We start from the raw sequence: 19,092 nt of genomic DNA, 5'->3' as shown, positions 1-19,092 counted from the left end.
GAAATACCTGAAAAGGAAAGAAGAAATGCATTAATATTTGATTAACTCCCAATACAACAGTGTATTCTGTTTAAAATTTTCTCAGTAGCTGTGATTTCAACTTTGCTGGTCTCCTTGGTGAACTGGTTAGTGTATGTGCATAATGGCAGGAATTCTGGGATTGAATCTCAAGTAAGCATAAAGGCTTCTTCCAGTATCTATACAGCAGTTTATCGCCTATTCTTGTCATTAGAATTAACAGGGTGTTTACAAAGTCTGTGAAATATTACAAACAGCTGCATTTTCACGTGGGACACAAACATGGGCTCAAATGTTTTCAAAATGTAACACACACTCACTGAATTATGATTTCTAATGCCATCTCCCGTTTTAGTCTTAATGTCAGCCACACATTTACGCAATTCCAAAATGGTGCTGACACAGCCTGAGAAAGAGTTTTGACATCCAGATCTGATCCAATGTGACTTCTTCATGTGTTCTACATGAAAGAAGGAATCTACATACATACCACACCTATTGCCAAAATCACCCTTGATGTGCTACGTTGAGTATGAAGTGAAATTAACTATAGGACAGATGAGTGTCGTGTGAGCAAAGGTGGACACAATGAATATTTGTAAGATGTGAAATCCTAATTTGGGGAGTTCATGTTTCATTTGGAACCATTTGACCTCGTGTGTGTGTCCTGCTGTGAAAATACAGTCATTTGTAATGTTTCATGGACTTTGATGTACAAAAGAAGAAATGAACTTTAAGAAACTATTAACCCTTAAGGCGAGGAGGGACAATTATGCACTAGTTGTGCATTTATTTCAATATCGTCAGATTGGGCACTGCTATTTAAAAAAGGGTTTAGTATGCAAGAGAGTATGAATTTCTCTTTATGTTGCAAGTGGAAACAGTTTTTCAAGTTGATTAGTAAGCTAGACACGATGTTTGAAAAATATGATTAATAAGTATTTACATAATCCCATGTATTCCTTATGGGAAATCAACTTCAACTTCAAGTTACGGCTAATCAAATGGGAGTTTCGCCTCTTCCTACTACTATGACATAGTTCAACGTGTCCTTTTCCATCCATGTACTTTTCTACGTCATTGGATGTTTGATATTCCCGCGAGAATGAATAAAATAATGGTCCCATAAACCTAATGCATTTCTTCTTGCCTCATACGGTCATCCTGGCAGTGTTGCCAAACCTGATGTGCATAAAAGAGCTACATTTCACCATTAATAGAGCTAAAGATGACTTTCAAGGAGCTAGATTAACAAAGGCTGCATAAAGGGCCTCCTAGGGTAATTTTAGGTGTCAGAGGACGTCAGCATCCGTGTACAGCTGCTAATACCATTAGCTTTAAAGTGATGGCAATTTATTCTTAGTTTTCACCGCCCAGATTTGACGCAGCCTATATATGAATATCACATCACGTGCAAAAGGTTGGTCTTTATGGGCCGGAGCCAGTGGTGGCATCATGGTGGGGCAGAGGGCGGGTGCCACAGTTCACAGTCAAACGAGTGCACGAAAGAGCCAGATCTGGCTCCAAAAGAGCGAAGTTGGCAACAGTGATTGGTAGCTGCCCCAGCGAGAAAGACCTAGGGGAAATTGTCCCTCCTCGCCTTAAGGTGATCTAAAGTGATGGAGTTTGTTTATCGTTTTCTCCACTTCTTGTTTGTATTTGTTTATTCTTATGCATTTCTTCCTCTTTGGACTTGAGGAGGATTAATGACTATTTTACGTTGCTTTTCTCCCATTTTTGGTTAATAATCATGAGGATGATGAGTGATGATTAGATGAAATTGAACACCCATGGCCTGGTCAGGACTCGGACCCCATGAACTTCGGTGATGAGATTACAAGTCGACAACTTAACATGACTCAGTTACTCAGCCAGCGCAAGGCAATTAGATGAAATTGATGAACATGACTTGCACATACACTGGTCCTCTAGGGCCTCTGAATGGTTACTGCTAGGTTATCCAAATCAGACTTCTCAGTCAGGCTAACAAGGTAAACAGATGACCAGACCCTGACTAGTCACTGGTCTTGGATTTATACCTTCCTTTATGAAATGAAAAGCTTATGGAAATGTATTCCAATATAAGCCTTATACACGTATATTGTTCTTTAGCACAAATACATCAAAACTTATCCACTGGCAATCCTGGATTGAGTCGACTGATACAGATCTGCGAACAAATCTTAATGGGCAACCCTTCCAAGATCAAACACTGTTTGATAGTATCGCAAGAACCTGGCTTGAAAGCAGTAGGTTTATGAGAAAACCATAGTTGTAAGGTACGAGGGCTGCTGGAAAAGTTTCTGCAAACTACACCAACAGTGGCGCTAGTGTTCCGCTATTATAAAAATCGAAAGATAAGACCTTTTTTTATGTTTAAATTATCTTTGATTGTTTGTTTAAGCCTATTCCTTTATTTTTCACAGCAGTTTGAAGTAGTAGTTTCGTGTGAGAAATGGAAATTTCTCGTTAACACTTTAGGGTAATCATTTTTTATGATTTCCAATGTAGTTTAACACCGAAACAAAGCATCACGCGACTTCATTTGGCTTTTGGGGATGAAGCACCATCCAATAGGACTGTGTACAATTGGTTTTCCGAATTCCAGCGTCGTAGCACATTTCTCAGTGATGAATTTCGTGAAGGTCGTCCATCCACGTCTGCTGTTGCCAGTAATGTTGATGATGTGCGTGAAATGATTGAGAGAGATCGGCATGTGACATACCGTGAGATTCAGGTATCCTTGAACATTGACATGAAAGTAATACATACGATTTCATGGTCATCTGAACATATGAAAACTTTCAAACCGTTGAATCCCACACAACTTGACCAAAGCTCAAATACAGGCTTGCGTAAATTGGTGTTAAGAAATGCTCACAAAATTCAACCGAGGCAAGTCAAATTTGGTGTACTACATCGTTACAGGGGACAAAACTTGGATCTATTCATACGAACCCGAAACAAAAGTTGTTCGTTCGAGGAGTGCTGCCAAGCAAATGATTGTGTGTTTCTTTGGTTATACTGGACATGTGGCAACAATAGCTTTAGAAGATCGAAGGACTGTAAATGCTGAGTGGTATACAACAATTTGTTTGCCAGAGGTCATCAATGAATTGCATAAAACAAAACCAAATCGTCGCATTATTCTTCACCATGACAATGCCAGTTCCCCCTCAGCACACCAAACTGTTAATTTTTTGTCCAGTAAAAATGTCGAATTAATGACTCATTGTTCATACTCGCCTGATTTATCACCTAATGACTTCTTTTTGTTCCCACACATGAAAAATAAGATGCGTGGTGAGCGATTTGTCATGCCTGAAGCAGCTATTGATGCATTCCGAACAGCGGTTTCTGAGGTATCAGCTTCAGAGTGGAAAAAATGATTTCAAAATTGGTTTGAGCGAATGCAAAAGTGTATCGATCTTAAGGGTGAATACTTTGAAAAACAATAAAGCCATTCCCAGAATTTCACATGTCTTTTTTCATATTCATTGCAGAAACTTTTCCAGCAGCCCTCGTAGAAGCCATAAATCATGTGATCCCTCTTGTTTTTTGCCTTTTCCCGAGGAAAGGTATCAAGCTAAGAAGAAAGCTGTTGTGCCAGTCACTCTCATCTGCATAAATGGACTATAGCAGTTCAGGATTTCATGGCTTTAACCTGTACCTACCATCTGCCAGCTATTACATGGCCTTAAGAGAACTAATTCAATTTTTAGACTTCTATACTTTGTTAAATCCAACTTTAAGTCTTCACTTATAAAAAAATAATAAAAAAAGGTTAAAACATACAAGTAGGTATAAAAATGAGTACATCCTATAAATGTTCAGCTGCACTGAATAAAAAACAAGTTGGTGGACAACAGTCCATTGATTCAATTTCAAGTAATGACTTAAATAACCACCGCTTACAAATTATTAAATAAAAATAAGAGGTTTTACTTATGTGTGGTTTAAAAGTTCAGCAGCCCAGTGCTGCAGGCAGTGACGTGTGTTGCTGAAGCAAGACAGCTGATGGCCATGAGGCAGTCTTCAATGATTTTGATTTGTATTCTTTTATTCTCATAAACACTTTTATGATTCCTTTTACCTTTTTGATGTGATCTTATTGTATAACCATGAGAAGGAACCTGGCAACAGATTTGAAACATCAGTTTTAGAAAGGAAGTTTTAAAGCACATATAAGTAAAACCTGTATTTTTATTTAATAAACAATCAGGCACGTTGCCTGATAATGTTCACACGAGCACGTGAACACTCATGTATATGTCCTAAATTACGTACGTATTAAATGCAGACACACACACATATGTATATTTATTCGAAAAAAAAACTGTTTGATGTACGAGTATATACAAACAATTTACTCTGACAAGACTTCTTTCATGTCTGATTACTTTTCTAGAAAGTTGGAAACAATGACTCCCACGGTGTTCCACACAATTGCTGTTCATGTTGATTAGAGCAGACAGCTAAGGGGCTGTTGGCCACTATACCCCGAAGATGTTCACTTCACTGTGCGAATACTGATGCAAGCGGCAATACGTCTTACATTCGGCATCAGAGTGCAGCATATACAAGGCATGTCTAGGGGGACTCTAAAAGGTATGTGCTGCATAGTTGCAAACTTTAGCTAGAATTCCCTAAACCTGGTGGATTTTAAGGGGGAAAGGGACAATTTCCCCTAGCTCCTTCTTTTATTACTTCAAATATAGAGTGATTTTGGGGGAAAATTGTTGAAAATAAGTTGAACTGTTAATTTCATTTTTCAATTGAAGATGAAGTTACAAGGGAGAGGAGTAAATCTGCATTCAGTACAAAAACATTATTGTGAACACTCGTATGTGAACTGCATGCGATGCCACTGTAAACAATCCATTGTTTTGGCAAAACTCCCCTCTAGCCTTACTCCCATATTTAACCTACCTGCATGCATTCTGAACATTGAAAATTTTGGTGAATACTGAAATATTTACAAGATAGGAGAGTTAATAATTATTGGCAATACATGTGGGAATTACTTTCTCCATAAATTGACAACAGAACTTGCTATATCAATCACTTGATGACATGTAGGAGCAGAGAGAGCCATTTTGATTCAACACCTCACCTTTAAGGCTCAACCTCAAATGCAGTCACCTTCATGGCTTGACTTGAGCAATTTTTATATCAATGCTCCACTGTGTGTTCGGACAAATAAAAGCAGAGCATCACGACTGTTTGGTGAGGTGTTGCTGATGCTGACTTACAGGCCATTCGGTTTAGCTTGAGCTCTGGCCTTCAGATGAGCAGAAGCCTGTTGTTCAGCTCGACGATGCAAGAGTTCCACTGAGGTCAGAGTTGCTAACCACCTTAACAATTACCTATATCCATAATCTGACTTTAGAGCTTATTAGTAGGAGTGTTCGGGACTTACTGGTGTCTTGATTTTTTTTCTTTTAAAACGACAGTTCGAGAAGGTGATAGTTCAAGGAAAAGAATGACAGAGGATTCTTTGTGTCGGCAAAAGAGGCATTCTCCCTCTTCTCCCATTTCTCTTGTTGCCACGAGGAAGGTGATTGTTGTCCCGTGTTGCTTAGGCTGTTTTTATTCAACGGAAGCTGAGGTGAAAAAGAAAACTGGAAAGAAGATTGGAGTAGAGAAGTTATCTCAACGTGCATAAGTTTATGAAGAAAGAAGCTGTCATTGGCCTTGCGTTGAATGTTAAACAAGTGCAAAAGCATGTTTCCGCGGCTACTGGTGTGTCAGTGAGTACTTTGAAATCAGTGGCGTATACTGACTCCAAGATCTGGGCTTTCTCACTATGTCACGTGGTTCTAGGTTATGAAATAAGTTTACCAACTCATAAGAAATCAGGTTGCCAACTCATATAAAATCAGGTTGCCAACTCATATGAAATCAGGTTGCCAACTCACAAGAAATCAGGTTGCCAACTCACAAGAAATCAGGGTGCCAACTCACAAGAAATCAGGGTGCCAACTCACAAGAAATCAGGGTGCCAACTCACAAGGAATCAGGGTGCCAACTCACAAGAAATCAGGTTGTCAACTCACAAGAAATGAGGTTGCCAATTCACAAGAAATCAGGTTGCCAACTCCAGAATCACCATCATCATTTCACTGATATGAATAATTTTATTTACAATTTCCGATTGATTTTTCTCCTGTATTTTATTCTCTAGACTTCAGACTTTGCAGCTAGCCTAGAATATATATATGCTCCTGTTTGAAATGGCTTTTAAACTAAAATGATCGCAACAAAGTAACTGGGAAGGGATTAGTAATGCCTAACAAATCACTCAGAAGAAAGAAATTTAAAAGTTATGTGGACGAATTTGACATGTTTGTTACTTGTAGAACAATTAACGAGTTTCACGATCATGAAGGACAGCATTCTACTTAGATTAGTAAGTAATTTCTTTTTATGAGATTAACAGCATATAGCCTTTGCAAGTTTCATTTCTAGTAGAATTATAACTTCTGCGAACTGCAACACTGCTCCCTGCCACCTGTACCCATTGATTTGAGGCTGGGTGAACTCCAGAGCAGCTTTATGCAGGGGACAAGGCTGGAAAAATACCAACCTTAGATTACCCATCCTGGGAATCGAACCCAGGTCTCCTGCATGGCAGTCAGACAACATACCGACTAGACTACCATGGTTTGATTGATTGATTTAGTTTATTTTACTTTGCGTTTTGTGCCTCTTGGCTAATTTGCGAACATGGGGATGACTGATGAAATTGATGAATGGACATTCACAAACAACCAAGCCCGAGCAGGATTTGAACCCGGGACCCTTGGCGTTGAAGCACAATGTGCTAACCACTCGGCCACAGGGTCCGGTTAGACCACCATGGCTCTGCATTAGAAGTGGACATGGGTGTTTTTTCTGTTCCTGCTTCATGTTAAGTTTAAAGTTGTCGATCCACTCGCACACTACACTGGAATTAAACACTATCACCATATTGAACTAACATAAATTTCAGCATCGGAAAAATCCCACAACAGCAGCTGATTTGATATAAGAACACAGGGTGTCCAGTAAGGTAGATTTAATTTTCATGTAGGATACTCTTTGACTCACCCTCGTATTTTGATGATTTCCACACAAACTATTAATGTGGAGAGATTCATACACTACTCTATTATACTTTATTATTAATTGCATCTACTTACGTGAATTACAACTACAAAATAAATACTCATGTTTAAACCAAATTCAAAAGTTCAGAATCAACGTAAAAACATGTTAAACTATACAAGAAGCTCCAACTAGACACTCTGTTTCAACAGTGTGAAATGTTGATCCGAGAAATTTACTGTTTTGGTTTGCCTGTGCCAAGCAACTTTGTTCCACGACACAAGTGTTGTTAGCAACAGCAAAAAGGGTAACGTAGCGAGATCAATACTTACATGGAAACAGTAGCAAGTTGATTTCTGAACTTTTATTCACCTTGTCTCTATGCTATTACTCTCAGAACTTACGGTTGCACGATTCTGGATTTATTCTTGACAGCTTTACTGAAAGAGTTTAGGTATTTGCTTAGAGGTTGGTTTGCATTTGGAAACATGACGGTTCAATCCTGTAGTTGTCCATCCTAATCAATGTTATTCCATGTTTTACCTCAGTCGTGGCAGACAAATTCTACAATATTTCCTTCCATCGTTCTCTTCATTGTGGTTAACTTAATGGTACAAATAAGTGACATTGATTCAATCAGCCCAGCAACCAAATTTGTGCCACACTTGACTTACAGTATACTTGTCCTGACTCCAACCTCACTTTACTTCAAAGAAAGTTCCGAAAGATCAGATTTCCCCCTAATAATCACGTCAGGTCCACGTGAAACCTTTCACACCAATAGCGTTCATCCAAGAAATGACAGCTCTCGTCAAGTCCACGTGGACTAAATGAGATGTTGCTAATTCAGTTTCTTTAGAGATTTTGAACGTGAAGTTGAGGTTGCGTTATCTTTGCTGGGTTGTGTTATCGTATTGTGCTACTTTTTTTATACAATATAAAGACCTTGGGAGTATAACCTGGCAGTGAATGAATGGTTGTCTAAACACTGCACGCAAAAGTGACAACATCGCTTTACAGAAAAACAGGTGGTGGCTCGAAACCATATACGGTTCCGGTCAGCTTCCTCTGGGGTTGTCAAAGATGCCGAACTGGCACTACGTTCAAGACTTTAGCTAAACTTCAATCACGCTGTTTGATCTGAGCAGATTACCTTGAAGTATAAATTTGAAGAACGAAAAGTACCACACACCCGAACTGGCTCAGAAACTCACACAACAGTCCTCATCTTCTAAATTTTTACAACTGAACACCATGTGTTAATTTCTGTGAATTTCATTCCAACCATTTTGCAGTTAAACATACGACCCTACATTACAATTACCCTGTATTTCAATTTATGTCTTCACTAAATGTATGACTAAGGTACATGGAAAAAATGCGTACAAATGCCGTAAACACCCAGATGTCATAGCTTATGCTACAGGCAGGTCTCCCTGACGGCAAAGTTGTAACATTATTGCCTCGTAATCAAGGGGTTTCAGCTTTGATATCCAGTGAAGACGCATGGTGGTTTGGATCCCACTTTAAACTGTAAGTCCAGTCCTGTAATGGACCTAAACAAAACTCAAATCAATTGTTATGGGCTAGAAGGTTATCCTCGTACAGTTTCTGCCACTTGGTGGCTATTGCCTACTGGAAGTGCACCCATTACGAAGAGTGCTGAAGGAAGTATGTGCTTACGTGCTTTATTCTCTGTCAGCCAGACCTTGCTGTTTCCTATTTGCTTGCCCTTTTGAAGGACTCATGCAACAGTATGATCAGTCAATACGATCACATCAAATGTGCCAGTGGCCATAATTTAAGTTCCCCTACTCAGAGCCATCTATAGCACATTCGAAGCACCTGATTGGGGTGAAACTTGGTATAGAGGCTTTGGAGACAATGGGGAAGCAAATGAATATGAAAGAACTTGTTCAAATTTTCACCACCAGGCTGAAATGTGGCACTAGAATAACAACCAGAAATCGGACATGCAAAACTTTATTTTTAGTATATCTCAGTATACAGGGTGTATCATAAGTAGGGAACGGAACTTTATGTGCTAAAAATCTCAGAAATATTTATTTTTTTGTGTCATAAATCTTGAAAATATGTGATAAAAACAGGAAAATGTGACAAAAATAAAAAACATTTCGTAACAAAAACAAAATATTACATGCCCTTTAAACACCTGAAATCAGTTTCTAAATGCTAACCTCTTGGTGAGCTATTTTTTGGAAGAGTTGCAGTGGATCACCATCGTTTTCTTCTAAATTCTCAATTGTAAATCTGACAATTATATCTAAACAGCATCTTATATTGTGAGAAAGATTGCTCCACGTCACAAGAAACAATTCTTGCATATTTGAAGCACGAAATGTCAATAACGCTGAAGTTTTCCAAAGCTTCCTCTTCCTCCACTTCACCTTCCAAAACATATGCAATTTGCCACAAAGTTTGAAAACCTTGTTTTTTCCCAAAAATTTCTGTACATTTAGACATTAGCACTTGCGCGTTACATCCAGTGGGGGTAATATTTTCACCCAATAGGATATTAGGCGAGGCGCCAGAAGTCTGCCAGCAAGCGTGTTCAAAGACAAAACAAACCTAACACTCTCGATATGAAAGAGGTGCGGAGAATAAACATTTTTCCTTCGTGGATTTCGAGGTAGCTGAAGTCAAGTGATTTTATGTATTTAAAATGAAAATTTGCAAAATATGTATTTACATATGGAAAACTGGAAAATATGTGTTTTTATGTAAAATAAAATTTGCTGTGTTGACATATAAGGCTATGATCAGAATTTTGGCAAAAACGAGTGTCTCTATCTTATTGAAAAAAAAAACATTTATTTACCTAAAGTTCCGTTCGCTAATCATAAGTAATAGCGCAATCTGACACAGTTGAAAGTACACGATAATAGAAGCAAAAAGTCTCGGTAAACATGGGTCTGCAAAAGAGCCATTTTTCGAGATAATTGTGAATGTGTGGTTACAAGTCACCACTGACTTCATTGTTTGTAAGCGTCGTTCTAGTTGGTAAAATGCTAATAATACAGTAAGAAAAGTCATTGGAGTTCTCATTGCTTTTATTGAACATTCTACTTACTTTAACAAACGTTAGTATGTTACATGTTACAATTACTGTACACTCATACCTGTTAAAGGAGGTGTTCAAAGTGTCATCCTTGCATCTGGATGCAATACTGTACGCGATTCCGCATTGAGTTTTGAATTCTTTTGAACAGCCCCGGTTCATTTCAGAATTGGTCACAAGCATGTACAATTCTCTGTACTTATTGTATCCATCCTGTTTGATTACAACGTCACCTCTCGGAAATGTTCTGTTTTGTAAACAAAGAGCAACTCTCAGAACTCGCAAGGAGTAAAGCACTCAGTGTTTACAAAATGTAATCAGTGACAACTTCTAACCACACATTCGCACACATTATTAGCATTTTACCAACTAGGACGAAGTTTTGAAACAATGAAGTCAATGGCAACTTGTAACCACATATTCACAATTATCTCGAAAATGGTTCGTTTGCAAACCTATGTTTACTGAGACTTTCTTGCTTCTATTACCGTGTACTTTCAACTGTGTCAGTTTGCGCTATTACTTATGATACACCCTGTAGAATTGTTCAATATGCATGCCACAAACATTTTGAAATGTAAGACAGAATGATCAATGATTCAACATCAGGATGTTGTTTACTGTGCACTAGATTTCAATGCCACATTCCCATGGTGGTGAAAATTTGAACTATATTTTTTTTCGTCAGTATTCGCTTTCCCATGTTCTGCATAGCCTCTACACCAAGTTTCACCACAATCCAATGCTTCAAACAGACTCCAGAGGGATCTGATTAATTGTGATCACCTTGTATGTTTGGCCACAACAGCCAACAGGTGACAGGGCCACTTAGGGGTACAAACTATTCTAATATATAAAAATTGATGTATGTGTGTGTGTATGTATGTTTGTTCCGGCATAACTCTCAAACGCCTGGAGTGATTTCAACCAAACTTGGTACACGTATCACTTGCAATCTGGAAAGAAATACCGTGGGGGTAAGACACCCCTGGCATGCCTAGGGGTGGGGGGTGGGAAGGGATGACATGCAAAAATAATCGAAAACGACCGATATTAGTTTGGAATCCATAGTTTTCGGGGTCGCTAAGATGAATAGTGACAGTCCCAATGCCGTTCAACTCCAAGTTCTCACCTATCGGGATGGGGGGGGTGAGAGGGGGTGAAAAAATGTCAAAAATGACCTAGAATCTATAGTTTTTGTAGTCTCTAAGTTAATTGGTGACATTCACGATGACCAAACTTGGTACACATATGACTTACAATCTGGAAAGAAATACTGTGGGGGTACGACCCCCTGGGAAGGGGTGACATGTAAAACGACCGATATTAGTGTGAAAACCATAGTTTTCGGGGCCCAATGCCGTTCAACTCCAAGTTCATTTTACTCTATTGTTAGAATTCATTATATTCCTGTCTAATAGAAGATCGGGATAAATAGCCAGGCAAACAGCTAGTAACAGGATAAAACTTCTGGTCTCTCATGAATTAATTGTTCACAAAAGAGCAACATTCAAACACAGAAAAAAATTCTCCATACAATACTTTCACCATGTTTCCTGCACCACACTATGAAAATTCGCATATCACACACATACAACTCTTTGAAAATAAAATGCAGTTCTTTAAAAAAATCTTTTTATAATACATGTTTATAAATACATACATACTTTAGTTTTAACAGTGGTTCTGATACAATAAAATGTGCACAACTGTAAGATACCCGACAGCTAAAAGTTACGGGTTTAGTCCCCTTATAAAATATCTTTCTCAATGAATAGCAATATATATACATGACTTAAAATGCAACAAAAAGCATATAAATTACACTTACCAATAAGTGAATTTACATAGTGCACTACAAATAAAAGTTAATAAGACTTTGCAGAGGTAACGTGCAGGTTTGTGTACATTTCATATATTCAGTTTAGTTTTCAAAATATAACTCCCTACTTTCGTGTATCAAAGATACTCATTTTCACAGTCGACTAGCAACATTTCTTTGGCATGCAATATCCATTCTAAAGCTTTCTGTTGTCCTACATTCCTCCTTAGAACTTTTTCATCTCATGTCGGAAATCTCAAGAAGATAATGGCTACTGCATTTAATCATTCAATCCTAATATCAATTCATCATCATTCTCCTTTGCCTCTTCTGCATGAAGTATTTCATCATCATCATCTTCATCTGCCCCATCCTGAAATAAAAGTATAAAATAATATTTCATATAGTTAGACATGTTATACAGGGCTACCATGAATGATTCATCGGATTTGAAAACACTGCAAATTATTACACATACAATAACGATTGATGGAACAGGAAAGTCACCAAGTTTTCATGTGACACACATGAAAGCCCCCAAGGCTGCTGATGCATCCCCCCAAAGTCGTTCATCAAAATTCCCCCGAAAAGAATTGTTCATCATAGCCCTCTCCCACCCACACACACATATAGAGTTCGGATAAACATGCAGTAATTGATTTTTGTTTTGTTTGAATGTCGATAATTTGATTTCGTTTTTTAAAAAATTGAATTTTCGAAATGCGTAAGCTTTAGACAACGAAAACTGACAGTATTTTACAATTAGTCAGTCGTGGAACGAACACACACAAGCGAAACAAATCGTGAAATCATCCAACACTAAAACAAGTCTGCATGTCGGAAATTCTGAGCCTACTCGAAACTACCACAAAGAAAACACAAGACATTGTTTACCATTAGCAGAGATGCCAACAATCGAAAGGCACATGACATTCGAAATTTTTCATTACAGTTGAAATTAAAAGACTAAAGAAAGAAAAAGCACGGCTCACTTTCAAGTTTGCTAACATAAAATGTACAAATCTGCTCAGGCTCACTGCCATTGTTAGCGTACTGCACCTTATTCTTAGCAATATGTTTGCTTGACTAACCTTATATTAATGCGAACAGCATGTCTCCCCATCCGTTCTAAACCGATTCTAAAGACATAAGAGGTGGTGTTTCATTTCAACCCCATCACCGTGATCATCTACAGTTAGGTAACCATAACTAAAGATCAATAACAAGTCGATCAAACGAAACGACCCCCACACTTTTTTTTTGGTAGCTAAACTATGCATTTTGTCCCCCAAAAAATTCCCATGCCGCATACACGTCATTAATTCACCCTGGACACACACCAGGTGGAAGCATGAGTGCAGTGTCATTACAAAATGGAGACGGTGGTTAAGGACCGTGTTTACGTACCTTCACTGCCAACAATACTGGTAGAGTTCAGGGACGGCATCAGTGTTGCTGTGATGCCCACTGACAGGGGAATGCTACAAAATGTATGAACCAAACTCGATTTGATTGATTGATTGATTTAGTTTATTTTACTTCGTGTTTTGTGCCTCTTGGCTAATTTGCGAAGATGGGGATGAGTGATGAAATGATGAAATTGATGAATGGACATTCACAAACAACCATGCCCGACCGGGATTCGAACCCGGGACCCTTGGCGTCGCAGCGCGATGTGCTAACCACTCGGCCACAGGGTCGGGCGAACCAAACTCGACTACCACTTGCATGTGTGTCGTGTGACCAAAGGGGCACACACATAACATTTACAGTGTGTCAGGAAAACTTGGTGAATTTCCAGTTCATTTCATGTATGAATCATTATTATATGTGTAATACCTTAAAAAAGTACAGTATTTTGAAATTGAATGAATCATTTATAGTTGGCCTGTACATGAAATTTAGAAGTAAATGTTGGTCAGGATATGTTATATGTCCTTATATTTATTTTCTTGTTAGTCTTAAACATAAGAAAGTAGGAAAACAGGATAAACAGAGCACATAAAAATAAAACTTGAAAAGTTCAAATGTTTTGTAAGTCTCCCACTAGCACCCTAGATTGAAATCCACATGGGTTTTTAATTTATCTTTTTAATTTCTGCTATATGCCTAATAACAAAGTTGGTGAACAGGACCGGACTTTTGAATCCCCTGTATAGGACAAATGTCAAATGTGGGACTACAATACTGAACTCACTTTAGGCAAGTTGCATTTTGTATTTATATCATTAAGTCATTTTTCTGTCTGTAAGCTAATCATTACGATGAGAATGATATGATCAAACTCACACATATTCACAAACTATAGTTACATTTATAATAATAACCTACCTCGACCTATACAAAAAAATATATAGAATTAACTTTTGCCTGATTTCTAATTCTCTACATGCGATGAGGGTCCTAAAACAATCCTGATGAGCGGTGGTATGTTCTAAGTATTGATTGATAGAAATGAAAATTTTGGATGCATCAGCACTTTGGCTATTTGCAACCTAAAACTAAAATATCCTTACCTAGGTTAAAAGCTGAGGCTGTAAAGGTGCCCTCAGCACATACAAGGGCAAAACGAGACAGCACACAACTCTACAGAGGACTATACTTGCCAAAAGGTCCAAATGACAAAGCCTCGTTGACCTGCGATGTTGCAGTTACGAGGTTGTACCACAAGGAAGTAAGGTTGACTTTTGTCTGCCTTACACCGCTATGTTTTAAGTGGTGGAGGCACCAAGCATATTTCTAATGAGCAGTGAGAGCTCTAATACCAACTGTTCATATCTCTGAAACATCTACAGCTAGAGAAACAAAATTAGGTGGAATGAAAAGTCTATCAAATAATAACTCAATGCAACATAATTTATTTTAATGAGTGCATCCTCCCAACTGGGAGGTCTTGATATCTCAGGAACAAATGCTTGTATATGGATGCACATTTGAAATCCTTTCCGACAAAAGAACAAACCTGGACGACTGGACTTGTAGATTCGTACTGGAATGCAGAACGGGACAAATCGACTTCGACTGGGAAGAGAGTGTTTCCACGTAGAAGCTCCAGAGATTCTTTGTGGAAATCCGCGAGGCCCCCAACCAGCCTCTGCAGCTGTCGTACAACATCCTGGACGTGCTTGTTGTCCAGGAGCTCCATCTTCACCAGCACATCCGAGCGGAGACGAGCAAATCGAGCCCTGGCCTCCTGACGACAGCGAAGAATCAACCTGTTGGTGCAAGGGAAATTACACATTACAAAACTTTCAGGAAACATTCCAAGTGAAAAAGTTATAATACACAATATATATATGTTTGTCCCCCGTACTAGTGCAGTACCAGTCCATAAAAAAAGTTGTGCAAAAGAAAACTTAGCATTAGGCATAAAAGGGAGTCATGATGGTCTAAGCAGTAGGGTATCTGACTGCTACGCGGGAGACGTGGGTTTGATTCTCAGGATTGGTTATTTAAGGTAGAAATTTTTGCCAGCCTTGTCCCCGCATAAAGTGGCTCTGGGACTCACCCAGCCTCAATTTAATGATGGGCATCTGGGGGCAGGTAAGTGGTGCTGATCACGTCATCTCCAAAATACAAGAGAACAAATAATGTGTGTGGGATCCTACACCTACAGGGTGGTCCATATGTCTTATTACCCCCATAATTTTACATAACTTGATAATAATACAACTTTATAATAATACAATATAATATAATGAAGTGTAAGGTAGCCATTCATTCCACATGTCGTGTGACACCAACAATTTTACATAATTTTATATTATGATAATAACAATATAACAATTTGTAAGACGTATGGATTCAGCGTCAACCAGGATGTTGTTCACGCATCCAAAAGGTCAGTATGACCACCATTATTGTCATGGCACAAAATGACACGGCGCCATGACCTGTGTGAGATTTTACGAAGCAAATTTTTCGTGATTGTTGTCTGAAAGGCTGCCCTAATAGCGTCCTTTAATAGTTCTGTTGTTTGGTATCGTTGTTGTGATACCTTTTCCTTAATAATGCCCCAGAGGACATTGTCACAAGACGAGAGACCAGGGCTTCTGGGAGGCCAATCCAGAGGTGCCGGATGATGTACCTATCTGCGTCCTATCCACCTATTGGGAAACACTTCACTTAAATATTCCCGGACAGCGATGGCATAGTGAGGCGGTGCTCCATCCTGTTCAAACCAGGAACGTCCCAGGAGATTCATTCCTTGGAGCTGTGGAACAAAAAATGCCCGTAACATGGCGAGATAGGAGTGTTGATTGACTACGCCATCGAAGAAACAGGGACCTATCAAGTGTTTAGCGGACATAGCGACCCAGAGCATCACATGTGTGGGGTTGTTTTCCAGCTCTTCGTAATAATGCGGATTTTCCTTGGACCAGAAATACACATTCCTTGCACGTGCACTTCGATATATTGCGCATTCAGCCCGCTGCAGGAGTGTCGGAAATACCTCCAACATTCTTCCACATGCTGCATGTCGTCTACGCATGTCATCATCACTGAGCTCCTTGACGCTTGCTCGTTTAAAGGATTTCAATAGAAGATCCTTCTTCGTGTGTTGTAACATTGTTGTTTTCGGGATTCCAAGCTCAGCAGACCGTTTGCGCAGTGACTTCTGTGGTGACCGAAGCACAGATGCCTCCTCTCCTGCATATGTGTTCTGTCTTTTGGTTGGTGCCAGGCCTCGGTTTGTCTTTGATACATCCCAACATAAACAGTTTCTTTTCCCAACGCAGTATTGTCACTTTTGGTGGTGCATTTTTTTCTGGAATCGTCTTGTGAAATCTCGTCGCACATCCTCCATGGTCTTGCCGGTATGTGGACGTTCATGGACCCAAACCCTGACAACAAGGCGCTCTTCTACATTGTAGGAGCTTGTGTCAGCCATCTCTTCAAAAGAAACACTGAATTAGAGATAACAAGATATTGATTCGAGGGGGTAACAAGACATATGGACCACCCTGTACATCGCCCTATGCATGCCTCATAGCATGGTGCAAAGTGCACGGGGAACATCACCTTACCTTCAAACATAAAAGAACCATTCAATATTTTAGTAACAAAAGACCACTGCATTCAGGATAACAATTATTATTATCAGCAAAAAAAAATGCACTATATTCGGTACTTGATTGGTTGGTTGGTTGATTTAGTTTATTTTACTTCCTTTTTATGCCACTTTTGGCTAATCACGACGATGACAATGAATGATGATATGATGAAATAGATGAAGGGACAATCACAAGCCCATATGGACAGCACACAACACAATTCCAATTCCAGATGCTAGTCTCGTTAGGCTGCAAAAAGCAGTCCAGGGTCGGTACTTGAGACATGAAACTTAAAATAATATATTAAAGTGTGACTCAATTTACAACTAAGGAATCTTAGAGTCACAAGGGACGTAACTAATTATGCAATGCGAGAGGTTTCATTTTACAATGTTGATTGCCTTAGTTGTCAAGGAGAAGAAAGTAGAGGATGACAGAGCTGATTTCCCTCCACACTTACCTAGATCCGACCGAGACGTCATTAATCCATGTAATGTCCTTGGTTCGAGGTGCAACCTACTGAGGTGTCTTGCACATTAAGTTATACGCACCTCGAACTATTACGATCCTACACTCACTTATACCTGACAAAAACTAAATATGCTGACCAAGGCAGAAATTTATTTTATTATAAAACATAAACTAAACATAACATTTCAACCTTATAGCAAGGTCTTCTTCAGACTCTGTACGAAGTACAAATGTAACAAGGTACATAACAGGACGATATATATATATACAAAAATACTCCCCTCCAGACTATTAGAAAGTAGTCCTGGAACATTCTAGCAGGTGGCTTTCCCTTGTCAACTGTACTTTCACCTGAAAGAGAATGTCGCTGGACTCTTTATCTCGTGCTCTATTTCCTTCATTCTTCTTCCTTCTTCTCTTCTCTTTCTCTCTTGTCCTTTCCACTCTTTCTAACACCTTCTTCCATTCTTTGTTTAACTTCAGTCCCCCATTCCAGTTCATTGTGTCTTCTTCACCTTTCTTCTCTATTTCCTTGGCCTCCTTCCATTTTCTCACTAGCATTCTCTTTTCCCTTCCTATCTGCTTAGCCTCATCCCACTCTATGTCATGTCCTGTTTCTCTCGTGTGTTTAAATATCGCATTTCTCTCTCTCTTAAGTCGTACTTCATCCCTATGTTGTTTCAACCTGTCTTTCAGCCTTTTTTTCGTTTCTCCTATGTACACACTCTGACATTCTTTACATTTCACTTCGTAGATAATCCCTTCCCCTTCCTCTTCTCTGTTTTCCTTTTTCTTCTTTGCATTCTTCGCTATTCTTAAGATACTTCTCCCTCCCTTCCTGTAAGTTTTAATGCCCACTTTTCTAAGCACTTCGCATATCTTTTCTGTGGTCTTCCCCATACTCCTTAATTCAAACCTCCTCTCTTTTTCTTTCTCTTCCTCTTCCAATTCTCCCCTGCCACTTTTCTTCCTTCTTCTGTTTATTTCCAGTCTATCCTCCTTCTCATAGCCATTCTTTTCCAGCTGTTTCCATAGGCTATTTATTTTGCCTTCTTTTTCACATTCTTTTGTGTATATTTTCTTGATTCTGTCCTCCATATTCTTTATAACATTTATTTTTGTCAACTCACTTATATCACTTCTTTTGAGGCAGAAAACCCCTGCTGCACACTTTTTCTGATGCCAAGCGGTTTCATTGTGAAGAAGGCACAATGAACTGGAATGGGGGACTGAAGTTAAACAAAGAACGGAAGAAGGTGTTAGAAAGAGTGGAAAGGACAAGAGAGAAAGAGGAGAGAAGAAGGAAGAAGAATGAAGGAAAAAGAGCATGAGAAAGAGTCCAACCACATTCTTGATGTAAGTAAATATGTTTAGCCTTTTAGGTGAAAGTACAGTTGACAAGGGAAAGCCACCTGCTAGAATGTTCCAGAACAACTTTCTAACAGTCTGGAGGGGAGTAATGTTTGTGTATATATATCGTCCCGTTGTGTACCTGGTTACATTTGTACTTGGTACAGAGTCTGAAGAAGACCTTTGCTAGAAGGTTGAAACGTTACGTTTAG

At 39.0% G+C, this 19,092-nt stretch overlaps 1 protein-coding gene across 5 annotated transcripts in view; it reads right to left on the bottom strand.

The window, feature by feature from the left end:
• Positions 1-11,832: 11,832 nt before the first annotated feature.
• PICK1 (protein interacting with PRKCA 1) overlaps positions 11,833-19,092 on the bottom strand; it is a 63,660-nt gene continuing 56,400 nt past the window's right edge. For all 5 annotated transcript variants that reach the window (XM_083136306.1, XM_083136304.1, XM_083136305.1 and 2 more), the window contains 2 exons: positions 14,968-15,220; positions 11,833-12,378 (listed from right to left, as the gene is read on the bottom strand). In XM_083136306.1, coding sequence (XP_082992432.1) covers positions 12,286-12,378; positions 14,968-15,220 — 346 coding nt within the window. In that variant the 3' untranslated portion in view covers positions 11,833-12,285. The remainder of the gene's footprint in view (positions 12,379-14,967; positions 15,221-19,092) is intronic.

The sequence above is a fragment of the Lepisma saccharinum genome, chromosome 15 (genome assembly GCF_977018435.1).
Source record: "Lepisma saccharinum chromosome 15, izLepSacc3.1, whole genome shotgun sequence".
NCBI classification, from domain to species: domain Eukaryota; kingdom Metazoa; phylum Arthropoda; class Insecta; order Zygentoma; family Lepismatidae; genus Lepisma; species Lepisma saccharinum.
This window is presented reverse-complemented; position numbering and strand designations above follow the sequence as displayed.